General features: G+C 37.6%; 1 protein-coding gene across 1 annotated transcript in view; it reads right to left on the reverse strand.

The window, feature by feature from the left end:
- The window catches only part of klhl17 (kelch-like family member 17), a 60,512-nt gene that overhangs the window by 44,029 nt on the left and 3,034 nt on the right, over nt 1–13,449 (reverse strand). The window contains exon 2 of the mRNA XM_028807857.2: nt 4,060–4,321. Within this exon, the coding sequence (XP_028663690.2) occupies nt 4,060–4,321 (262 nt within the window). The remainder of the gene's footprint in view (nt 1–4,059; nt 4,322–13,449) is intronic.

Here is a 13,449-nt window from a genome sequence, read left to right on the forward strand (position 1 = left end):
TTTTAAGCTTTGAATATGTATGCTTTTGAGTCTTCAAAAATATTTTTACCAGTTTCTGTCTAAATCTATTCTAGTGTATTTTATGAGTAAATTATTACTTTGAAATGTTATGTGTGAATGACATAATGTGTTCTCTAAGTTATTGTATAAAGCTTTGTGTGCTGGTTAACTTTGTAGCATATACTGTAAGGCAGTGCTTCTCAAGTTTCATTGCAGGTTTTTGTTCAAGTCAGTTTCACATTTAATGAGTTAATTGATCTCAAGTAGATCATAATAGTGTTAGATTAACATTAATTAAAATAATTTGGAAATGTTAGTATTTTGCAATAACTTTAAACGCTTACCTCTCCTTTGTTGTATCTTTTTTAATTTACCTATTTGCTGTTGACATTGATCACTTAAATGTATCCTAATATAATGACAATGAACAAGGAGTGGAGCAGACAGATAATAACACCAAGGATATTCCACCTGTGTTATTGGTATAAAGCTTCAGCTCAACTTTTACATGGTCAAAGTAACCTGTACATTGATTAGTAGGACACTACGCAATGGTAGAATCATCTAAAAAGAGCATCACTGAAAGGAAAAAGGTTTCTTTAAATTCATTTAAATATTGGGATTATATTCTATTGTTAACGTTGAGAGATGCTGTTTGTTTTGCTGTAGTATCTGTTTAAAAGTTTTAGCATACAATCTGTATAAATAAAATCATTAGCCATTTTGATGTCTGTTTGTTTTTTCGCTAATCACTCAAAATCATTGAATTTTCAGAAAATTTTGCATTTGCCTTGCAATTGGTATAACTTAAATATAGGCTTTATGGTGTATCTGGGAAAGGGCATCCAGATGGTGGGGACTGCAATTCCTATCAGACAGTAGAAGTATGCTATGGCTGATGGAGGATATTGTTGCCAGCATACAGAGTATTCTATCGGCCAAGGTGTGATCTTAAAGACTACAGGTATATATTCTATTTTAATCTCAACTAATCTGGATAAAAGTTTTATTGTCTTGATGGATTACAACTTTTGTGTAAGAGGATGTCTTTTTGTCCCATTGTGGGTTGTGTTTCACCATGCAGAATTTCAGAAAGTTTTACCCTGTTCATTTATACAAACTAGGGGGCTTTGCCCCCTGCTCGCTTTGCTCGCCAACCTTCGACCCGGCACTACATGCAAGCCACTTTGCAGTTCTGCTGCTCGCGAATGGGGATGCGGATGTACAATTTAAACAGATTGTTATTTTCGTGGGAATTGTTACATTGTTGCATAATAGAACAAACTATTTTACATTACAGCAAGTAATTAACCATATTAAAAAATAGTAAAATGTAATAATTTGAAAATAAATTATGTTTCATGTTGCGTTCGAGATTTTCATTGCGTTATACGATTTCTTTCTGTTTGGCTTTGAAATTAATACTCAAATATTTTTTAAACTTACACTTTTACTGTAAAACTTCAGTAAAAACAATGTTTTTTCTCTCTAATAAATAAACTGACTTTTTCAAATGTTTGTGTCTGTGATTTGTTAATTTTAATGGGAAACAGTTAACATTTTAATACGAATGGCATATCAAGATCTCCTTTGTTGTCTAATGTTATCCAGGGAAGATGTACTATATTACCTTTCTTGGATACATCCTTCTTTCAACAGTAATTCGGGCGGTAGAAGACCGGACAGTGTTAATGGTTGTAGTTATTTTTTGGAATATTGTAAGTTAATGTTTTCATCTTCTACACGATCAGCACCGACTGTTTCAGCATAGTCTATTGATACGCATTTAACCAATTTTCCATGTAACCGATCGACAATTTTCACCTTAATTCATTTGACTTCATCGTTTCTCGGTGCTAGGATTGCCCGTGTACTCATTACTTTTGTTGATATCCCTTCAGGATGAAATTCATCAATAAGATTTGGACATAATAAGTCTTCTTTTATTGGAAACTTAAAGTGAGGAAAACGTAAAAATTTATAAGAGAGAGCAGGAAATGTGTCTGTCAAAAGCATTCACACAAATGAAATGTGAGTGGACTGTGTACATGTTTAAATATGGTTGAGAGGAGGGCATGACTTGAAACAATCTCATGTCAAAAGTCTTGTCTTGTCGCAGTATTTTTTTTATATAATAGATAATGGTAGGTACTTCAACTAGTAAACTATAAGTTAAGAAACTCAGGTCTCTAAAGCATCACGTCTGCACTACTGTCAAAGGATAAACTATGCTGCCAATCACAACAGACACAAAAGTGAAAAGTGGCCTAAAATATTTTTTTAAATTTTGAATTTTTTCTTGCGTCAGGATATTTAATCATATAAAAATGTCTTCTGGCAAAGGTGCTACTGGACTTATGTAGAACCTGGTTTAGACTTACAGGCACATATCCCAATAGGAGTCCTGCAGAACCCCACTTAATACTTTAAGGTGCAGATCTTAATTTTGTTGTTGCAGGAGGGAGTTAAGTGCAGTCTGTGCTTAAGTGGGCAGGTCGAAATCTTCATAATACAGTGGAACCTCGGTTCACGAACGTCTCGGTACATGTACAAATCGGTTTACAACCAAAAAGTTCGCCAAACTTTTGCTTTGGTTCATGACCGCACACTCGGTATACGAACAAGCCAGTTTCCCTTTCGGTTTGTACATGTTCAGTCTCTCCCTGTGCATTTCCTGTGCAGCGAGCAAGAGAGAGACAGTGAGAGAGCGTGACACACACACATACACACACACAGGCAGCGCGAGAGAGAGACAGACGCACACACACACAGGCAGCGCGAGAGAGAGACAGACGCACACACACAGGCAGCGCGAGAGAGAGGGGGCTGGACGCATAAGGTAGGAAGGCAGTTAAAGAATGCACTGGGCTTGATTTTGTTTTCACTTCTGTTTACAGCGATCGGTTCGTAGCATGCATTGTTGCAATGTTACTTTTCTTGGTGGTTTATTAAATTACGGATTTTTTAAAATGTTTATTTTTTTCCCTGTGCTTAAAACTCATTAAAAAAAAAAAGTGTTTTTAGCCAGCGGTTGGTAGTGCTATAGCACGAACTATTGCAGTGTTAATTTTCTCTGTTGTTCAAGGTTTTCTCAGTGTTATTCAATGTTTTTACATTTAGTTTACTATTACGCTGTGCATTTTATGGTTTAATTAACTATATTTGTGCTTAAAACCTTAAAAACAAAATATATTTACATACAGAGTTCGTATGGTCTGGAACGGATTAATTGTATTTACATACAATCCTATGGGGGAAATTGCTTCGGTTCACGACCAAATCGGTTTACGACCAGAGTTTTGGAATGAATTATGGTCATGAACCAAGGTTCCACTGTACTAGCAAAAGTGGAATAAAAAAAATTAATCCTTTGCGGCACCCTAAAACAGTGGTTCCCTAAAAGACTTTGCTAAAAATGACCCACCAGATGATTATCATAATCAAGACGTTTAAAATTCAAACAACTATTGACAAATAACTATTATTATTGCCTGGTTTTATTAACAGTTTTATTGTTGCAGTATTAAATCATATTCATGTCATAAATTTTTCATTGTGCACAAATATTGTCACGCAAAATTGTAATATTTATTTTATGTATTTGGTCAAATCTACTGCAATTGTTAAAATATACACTTAGATTAGACACATCTGAATCTAAATACATTTTTAAGTGAAGCAAATAATTAAGAATTCATTACTGATTACTTGATTATTGTGATAATTCAATCACGTACAGAAATGCTACTTTTGCAATATCCACCATAAAGATGGTGGAGAGTAAAATACTGTAGTGTACCTAACAAAAAATAACCAGAATGGACAAGTCAAACAAGAGGGTCATTTGGTAATGAATGATAACAATAATATAATATTCTTACCTTACATAGTGAATATAATATACAGGTAGCATTGTTAAGTGTATGGCTTCTTAATTTCACACAACCATTACGTGAGACAGTTAGGTGAAAAGTGAACAATAACTGGCAATGCTTGTTTTTAGGCCTTACAATGAGAAACAAATAAGTAACATATCTAAAATGAAATCTAAATACGTACTTGTAAACATTGCATGGAAATAAGGACTGCAGGATGCCAGCACCACTTTGTGAGCCTTAATCTCTTTGGTTCCCACGTGGAGAACAATATCACATAGCAGTCCACGTTGCCTCATTCTGTTCATGGACACAAATGAGTCATGGTAATGCCGCTTGGAATTATGAGAGATACTGTGGCCATCCCTGTTGAGGAGCTGCATTCCACCCTCCATCATAGGAGACCACTCTGGAACTTTGTCGTTGCCAGCTCTTGCTCTCTGTAGCTGGAAAACAAAAAATATATAAGTTATTAGTGAAGAGAAAACCCATCAGAAGAATTAATAGAAAAAATATAAACAGAGTATACTATAATATAGGCAACAATGGTTAATAAAACATTTTTTATATTCTCAATTATCTCTTTTCCCAAGAATCTAAATTAAATAAAAAATTAAGCTTTTATGTACAAAATAGTCCAGATTTTTAACTCCACCTATCTCTAGAATTATGTCTCCTTCCAGTATGGAAATTGGCTGCAATGAGAGTACAATACCAACATTACTAGAAGGAAGGAGAAATTATTTAAAGTTTAAAAAATTACACAAATGCACTACTATGACACAATACAAACATAATTTGTTTTTAACCTTTGCTAAAAAAGTGCTTACCACCTAGTCAGAAACATGAAATTTAGCAAAGCTGTAAAAGCCAGGAATATCAACCCCAGCTCCTGGGGGGCCACAGCAACTGCACAGTTTTATTCCAGCCAAATGTTTTAATAAGAAAACAATTTTTGTTGCAAATAGAATGTTTGTTTGATTGAATTTTAGTCCAGAGTTTATTTTCTTATAAGAGCTAAATTAAAAACAACAGAGTTGCTACTGGACAATGTTATTTTTATGATAGAGATTTAAAATTATGTCATAAATCAAGCAATAATAGGTATTTGGTATTTTTGGTTACATAAACTGAAAAGTCTTGGAACTAAAGAAAAACACGGTTACAAGTAAAATGTAATCAAGAAAAACTATCTTTAAAAATATGTGTGGCTGAGTACTGTAGTTAGTAACCCTGTTTTTGAGAGTTCAAAAGTCTTAGGTTCAAGTTGCAGGCTGGTCACTATTTGTTTCTGTTTTACTCCCAAATGTGCATTTTACATTGACTGGAGAATGCACAGTGGTCAGGTCTGAGTAAGTATGGCTTAGGATGGACCTGGATGCCATTCAGGCTTGATTTTTGTCTTGTACTTAACACTGCTTGGGATAAGCTCTGATCACTCACAGCTCTGTATTAGAATAAACAGGTTCAGAAAATAAATAACTAACCTCTGGCAATGGCTACAATTCTCATTTTCATTGTGATGGGTTAAGTAATAATATAAGCTTAAAAGATATAGCAAAATAAAACACTTAATAAATCACAAAAAGTATTAATTATCAGTAGAATGAAAAAACAATTTTAATTCCTGTACAGGAACTTTCATTATGGAATTTTCCAAATGGTAATATGAAGTCATCATGAATGATATTAGACATACACAAGAAAAAAAGCAATAGTAGAATGAGACGGCACACATGTGGGGAATGATGCCAAGGAGTTCAAAAGTATTAGAAATGGTGTGTTCATGAGGGAGGGAAGCATAAGAGAAAACAAAGACAAACGGAAACCCGCAGCTTCTATGGGTCTACCTGAACAGGATTTGACCCTCTCTGTACCAGGTGTGGTGGCACACCTACTTGTTCACTGTGGAAGACAGCAAACTGGCAGGGCAAATTGCGAACGTAGCACGCTGCATTCAAGGTTAATTCCTTGATACCAAATACCCATTGGGCATGGCCACAGAAACACTCATCAGGAGGAATGGTAAATAGAGGATCCTGCCTGTTCACTTGACGTAATTTTTTTGTTTTTCATATTGGCCTTTGGTATTTTGATTTTCTGCTCTTGTTGGTTTTAGAACCCTGCCTGTCCCTGACTTCGCTACTTTCTTATTTCCTTTTCTGCTTATTGTTTTATTCTGTCTTTTTCAATCATTGGCAGAGCTTTTTACAGGGAAACCCATTGTGCTAAACACACTGGATGTTTATGTTTTAAACCAATAACAGATGTCCATCAGTTTTATGCCTTGGAATGCAGCTTATTTTAATGTAAAAATGCTCAAATTTCAATTTTATTGGTAGTCTCTAGGAAGAAAAATCTTGATCACTCTGAACTCTCCTGAGTAGGCCTTCAGTAATGATAGAAGGCACCTGACTTTCAGACACAGTAGTGAAGGCTTTTTGGGAGAGGAGGATTTTCTATTATATAATACCAGTAATGGCACACTGCACGATAACGTGCAGTGAATACACTTGACTTGAGCATTCATAGTATTCATCCTCTTTCTCTGTACGTTTAGCATTCGTTTGCTCAGAGTTTGATGTGCCTGTTGCTTCCTGAGCAGCTCTTCTTTACTCCACCCTATCGGCCCGCTGCTTCTCTTCTTTTGTCGGCATCTTTTCGCGTTAAAACTGATTAAGTTAGTTTTTGTGTTGCAATAACTTAGTACGTTTTCTTTAATTCTTCACTTAATCTGGCACTTAAATCTTCACTCTGCCTCAAGAATGATTAGCGAAGGTGGTAAGGAATGAGAACGGCGCATGAGCCGCACGGCTACCCTGCTGCGCGCTGCAGAGAGTTGATTCTACAATAAAATAAAATAAAAATAAAAAGAGTAATAAAATCATCACCCCGAAAGCAGATAGTAGACGTCACGTAGTATTTGTGTACCAAATTTCAAGTCATTAGGTGAAACGATTTGCGGCTACAGGTGATTTAAAATCCTGGACAGACAAACGAACAGCCACAGTAGCGTATTATACAAGAAGATAGTGTTATCATCCAATCAAAGTCTCCATCTTCTCCAGTGGAATTTCCTGCTGCACCCATGACAAAGATATAAACCTTTCAAAGTAGTTATAATTGGCTACCTATCACTGTATGCCCAACCCACCTAATCTGGTTTCCATAGACCCAGAACAGCAGTGGCTATGCTCCAAGGTATTCCTGGACTGTAGATCTCCTCCTAAGAGACTAGATGTTGAAAGGCTGACTAACCAATGATATTTTGATTTGTAATGCATGAGATTTTTAGCAGTTTTCTCATCTTTACTTTTGTATTGTAAAACATGTCAAATGTTGCTGCTTTTCCACAGTGAACAGAAATGTTGAGAATGTTGCAAAACAATCACTTAAATCTATGTTGTCAAAATAAGAGGTCTCCATAACTAAGCTTTTGTTGATAACTTCTCAATATTTCCATTTTCAAGACTTTGTTTTAATGAAATGTTATACAGTACAGCAGAGGCAGCTATCTGAGGCATTGTGGGGACTGGGTAAGTGTTTTCAAAGGCTAGCCATTACGGCTGCTATAAAATAAGGCTAACATTAAGTCAAAAAGCATTATTATTGGAACTGTCTTTTTCAGTGTTGATGATACAAATGTGCATTTTAATGTAGTCAGCATTATAGCTGAAAAGTCAAAAATGTGAAAAATGCACTTGCATGTATAAACCATAAAAGGCATCCCAACCAACCACACTGCCACAAGTCACCTAACCAAATATCAAGCCACTCTTATGGTTGATAGGAAAAGGCAAATCACAAAGGCTATTAAGAAAATGATTTCATGGTTGGGAGATTAAGTCAAGGGTTTTCCATAATCAGAGTTCACTGCCAGGTGTTGGTCAAAATACGAAAATCACAAAGATAAAACCAAGCAAACCTGCATGAAATGAGAGGTCAAAAAATATTTCTGAAAAAACAAAAAATTCTGAAACCTGGTCTAAAGACTTGTCCCTGCCTTTCTATCTAGAATTTTAGAACTGAATCCAAAAATGTGGACATCCACATCTTAAAGTATAGAAATTAATTACTTCTTTCAAAAACCCTTTTCCCTTACTCCTTAAGCTCTTGTTATGGATACCTTTCAACACCCATGCTTTTTCCATATAACCAGTTTGGGAACAAGAATCTAACCTTGACTCCCACTTTGCAATGGTCTAGTTTTTTTAGAAATATTTCAGTCTCCTTCCTAAATCCAAATTGATGGGTTATATTGTTCACACTACTTGCCAATATGCTGTTATCGGCCGGCTTAAGCCCAGATCCTCTCTGTTGCCTTTGTCAGATTGGAGCAGTAGGCATCTTTTCACCCTCATGTTGGGAATGCTTGATTTCAGAAGATTTTGGGGTCTACTGTTGCCTACTTACTTTCTTCACATGTTCCTTTTAACATTCCTTTATCTCCGCAAATGTTTTTGTTATTTTGTTCCTTTCATATATAACTACACACATTTTAAAGTCTTTTGTATTTCTTAGGACTTGAATATCACTATTTGAATATTATTTGAATTTATATTAAAAATATTATTAAAAGGCAAATGCTGTCATTAGATTGGTAAAATAACTCATTTATTTCACCTTGCACTAATTTTGGTACTGTTTTACACCCCACACTCTATGCTGCATACTTCTTTATTTTGCATGCATTTCGCACATCAGATTAATAATTTTTAGAATTTTTCACTGTTAGTTGCTATCCTCAGTTATAAAACAAAAAGATTTTTCTTAATACATAGCTCTGCCTTTCTGGTAAACTAACAATAAATTTTAAATCTTCTCCAGCACTCTAGAAGTATTGGTTTGCTCCTGATCCTGTTCCATTTCATTCTTGCAGCTGAGATCCCTAATTTGCTACCATTTTATATTCAAAATGTTATTTTAGCAAACACAAGCTCATCTCCTATCTCATTAAACATAATGGGAAAAACTGCCATGTTTCTGATTTTCCTTTTATTACTATAAATGCTCTTAAAACCAATTTTAAAGAGGATTTTCAATTTTAGAAAAAACATAGCACTCTCAGCCAACGTGTGTGCTTTGGAGGCTGCTGCCTTGACACATAATTTACAAAATACAGGCCAGGTCAGGTCATGTTGGGAAGCATGCACTGTACAGCGCGTTGCCACACCCACCACACGATGAAACAGCTTGGGATCCCCGTTGGCATTCCCCCAGGCAAATACGTGGTCCAATCACCCCCTGTAAATTACCATCTTTCTACCGCAGGCAGGTGTTAAGTGGGCACCCCCTTGGCCTGGTCCAGCTGCTCAAGTCCTTAACAATGAGGATCCTGTGAGCCAGATCACCCTCTGGGAATCATGCCACATGGCCGTAGTACCTAACTGATGCTCCCTCACAATGCAAGTAATGTGTCTCATTCGTGACTTCGTGAGCAACCACTCATTCGACACAAAGTCAAACCAGCAGTGCCCAAAGATTCACAGTACCAAAGGAGTCCAGTCTTCGTCTCAGGTCACTGGATAGCGTCCAAGTCTTGCAACCACATAGCAAAACAGGAAGTACCAGGACTCTAAAGACTTGAACCTTTGTTATTTTGCAAAGATATTAGGAGCACCAAACACCCCTTTCCAGCGACCTCATAACCCCCCATGCTCTCCCAATTCGTCTACTGACTTCATAGAAAGAGTCAACTGGGAAAAACGCAGAGGTTCTGCCACCGCTCTCACAGTACCAGTTTACAGGCCAGCCATGATATCCAGCAACTTTTGGTGGATCCTGCAAAGTCTCAGGATGTCCCACAGGGTAGCCTGATCAACTGAATTGAACATTTTATGAAAATCGACAAAGGCTGCAAAGAAACTTTGCTGGTATTCGCGTTTGCATTCCATGATAACCCTCAGTGCCAGGATACAGTCAAAGGTAGAAAGGAACCTATTGAGAGGCGGAACCTATTGAGGATGACCCTAGCAAGGACCTTACCCGGCACCGATAGCAGTGTAATCTCCCAGTAGTTTCCGCAATACTGGAGATCACCCTTCCCTTTCCAGTTAGGGACCTCAAGTTCTGATTTCCAGTCATTTGGGATGATGCCCATCTCCCAATTGGAAGCAAAGACTGCTTGCAATGCAAGGAGGACAGCCTTACCACCAGCTTGGAGAAGTTCACCCTGGACACTACAGATCCCTGTAGCCTTCCCTACCTTCAGCTGGTTCACCACTTGTGCAATCTCAGTGAGACTGGGTGGTTCACAGCTAATTGGAGGATCAGCCTGAAGAACCATGGGGCCAGAGATGCCCAATATCCTTACTAGATGATCAGCTTTAAACAGCTGCTCAAAGTAGCCAGCCCAGCAGGTCACAATTGTAGTGTCATTCAAAAGGACCGTTCTATAACCTGCCTTGAGTGACACTCTGTGAGGAACAGATTCGGATGTGCGTAATGCTTCGATTCCTGTGCAAGCAGGACGTGGGTCACTAGACCATAGTGTGTCACTCGCTCACAGATTCCTCTAACAAACACCTTCTTATCTGCCCTCAGTGTACTCACAGCTGTCCATCTCAGTTCTCAGTTACCAGTTCCCAGTACAGATTGGAGTTGCCATCAAGCCATGTGCTGTGACTCCTCTCGATGATATCCAGGGTGTCCTGCGAGACTAAACACCTCCTTCTGGGCACACTGGTAACATCAACACAACACGCAACGTTCAAGGTGTTGTTATGGAAGGTCTACCACATCACATTAGGATAGGAGCAGTCGCACCCAAGTCTGTAAATTTCTCACACAAACTGCATGTAGACTCATTAGAAACAGCCTGATCTTTGAATCTGGCCAGGTCTAGACTTATTCTTCTAGTAGCAACAACAAGTCTGTGGTCAGAATTCAGAAATTGGGCACTTCTGTGGACCCTGCAGTTTTGTAAGAGCCTCCAGCGTCTGCTCATGAGGATGTGATCAGTCTCCTTCACCACACCACCAGTATTGGAGTACCAAATCCAAAGATGCGGCTCATGGTGCTGGAACCAGGATCCAGCAATCCACAGCCCCTGACCTTTTGCAAAGTCAAGGAACATGGAGCCACTTTCACCACGGTCTCCAGACCCATGGGGACCGACACAATCTTCATAGCCAGGCTTGTCAGTGCCAGTGCTCACACTGAAATCACCCATGACCAGAGGAGTGTCACCTCATGGGCACCAATCAACCACTAAGCAAATCTGCAAATAAAATGTCTCCCTCACTATGGACGGAGCATACACTGAGACAACAGACAAGGCACACAGAGAGTGCCTTAATCCGAGTCTCATAATATGCTCATTGAAAGAAGAAACATTGGGCACCATTGGAAGGAGCCAAGCTGCCACAGCAACAGCTACTCCCTAAGTATGACAGCCATCAGAGTGAATAGACCAATAAAAGGTATACCCACCTACAGAGATCTGGCCAGTCCCAGATCTGCACACCTCAGAGAGTGCCGCCACTGAAATGTGGAGTTTACAAAGTTTCTCCAACGACAGAGGAAGATGATAATCATGTCTGGAGACTAGACTATCCACATGCCTACCAGGATGAACCGCTTCACAAGGATGACTGTCTGTATGCGTTGACAGTGGAGGAGAAGCATGTGATCAGCTCTGTAGAGCCAAGAATGTAAGTCCAAAGAGTAACTGCCAGCAGACATAAACAAACCCTGCTAAGCTGCTGGCCATTTATTAAGAGTGGCAAATTTCTGACAAAGAAAGTCATAGCTAATGTTTCATTATAACTGGCAATGTACAGTGGCAGCTACAAATCCCAGCAAGTGACTGTTGGGTGGAACAGTACTTTGATAGTATGAAGGTGACAGTGAGTTAGCTGAAGGAGAATAGGTGCAGAAAAATGGCTACACTAAAATTCTTGTGCCCTGGTCATGGTTGTGTCTTCAGCCAAGTCATTTTAATTAACAGCATTCAAAACCTCACATCTGTATAGTGGAAGCTGTGTGGGAGGGCAGGTAGCTGGAATTGTCAACCCCAGGTTTAACAATGGCACACTGACAATTGGCAGTTTGTTTAGACAGTATATAAGAAGTAAAGATGGTTAGCACTGTAGAGCCAAAGGTGGGGGCAAGTTTCATAGGATTTCTCTTCTTGGTGCTGTAATAAAGCTGGTGAATAAATTTATGATACCCATATGTAAGATTAATGGAACAATAGTTAGAAGCAAGTACACTCATCTGACCCTAAATTATATGCTTGCTCGCTGTTCTATAGTTACCTGTAAGCAATACTAAATAGCAATGATTGAAGCTGTGTTTTAACACTTTAACCTCATGAACATATTAACATCATTTACATGCTACAGTAAAACAATTTTCATTGACATCTCTATTAATTGATGGTGACATCTGATCATTAGGCTTCCAAACAAAAGTTTAAAACAAATAGTGTATGACAATAAAAATGTGCAGTAACAAAAAACTCCACCTCCACTCATATCCACCTTTCATTTTAACTAAGATAATCTAAATCTATGAAAATCAACAAAGAACTTACCACTAAAACTTAGAACACTAAAATCAAATGCTCTGGGGAATTCTACTGCATTCCATGTATAATCTGTTAAGACCTTCTGATGTCAGTCTCCTAACCACTCCCATGTCCCACTGGACAGAAACCATGGTCCTATTTGTATTTCTCTACTTTTTTACTGATCTTCCATTAAATTGCCATGAGAGTTGGTATTTGATAAAGCTGTGTTTTTTGATAAAGTTTTTGGATAAAATTACTATTTAACATCTTTTCAAAATATTTGTATTAACTATTAACTTTACATCCCCTATCAGAACACATCAAAATAATATAACAAGACTGAGATATTACATTTTGATTTGGACTGGGTTTGGAACATTCTGAGAATGCTGAAATATATAGTCCTTTATCTAAAAACAACTCACAGATCACTATTTTCTTGTACAGAGAACATTGTGTTCTGTCTGAACTCCTTCAATACCCATTTTCACCAAAAACTGATTAAAAAGGTAACAAAAACATCTGTGCAGAGCTCCCACAGCCTTGGATAATAGACTGTTGCTTGCCATAGTGTTTTTTCTATAATCAATTTATAAAATGAACTCTCTCTCAGCACTATGTTCTGAATCTCAGAATGTGTGTTAAGGGCAGGCAAGCTTGTACTCTTGGTGTCAAGTAGAACATACAACCTTTATTACTGATTATTGTATTAGACTATTGCCCCTTTACTATTGGGTATTATTGCATCAGAAACTACAGAGTTCCTGAGAGTAGAAACTTTACATGTTCATTATATAAACAGTATGTATGAATATTTGCGTGTGTGTATATTTATGTATTTATTTATTTGTGTGTATACAGTATGTTTTTTTGCCCTTTTTCTTTATTTTCATTAATCAAAAATGGACTTTCATCACATAGGTGACCCAAACCTTTATTTTGTCCTGTTCTTTATTCTTACAATATATACAGTACAGAGTATATAGGTATACAACTATTAAAAAAAACACAGTGCAATTGTGCATGATTGTGGCCAAACTTGCCACTCCTGTTAACTTTTCA

This window comes from Erpetoichthys calabaricus, chromosome 8, assembly GCF_900747795.2.
Source record: "Erpetoichthys calabaricus chromosome 8, fErpCal1.3, whole genome shotgun sequence".
Taxonomy (NCBI): Eukaryota; Metazoa; Chordata; class Cladistia; order Polypteriformes; family Polypteridae; genus Erpetoichthys; species Erpetoichthys calabaricus.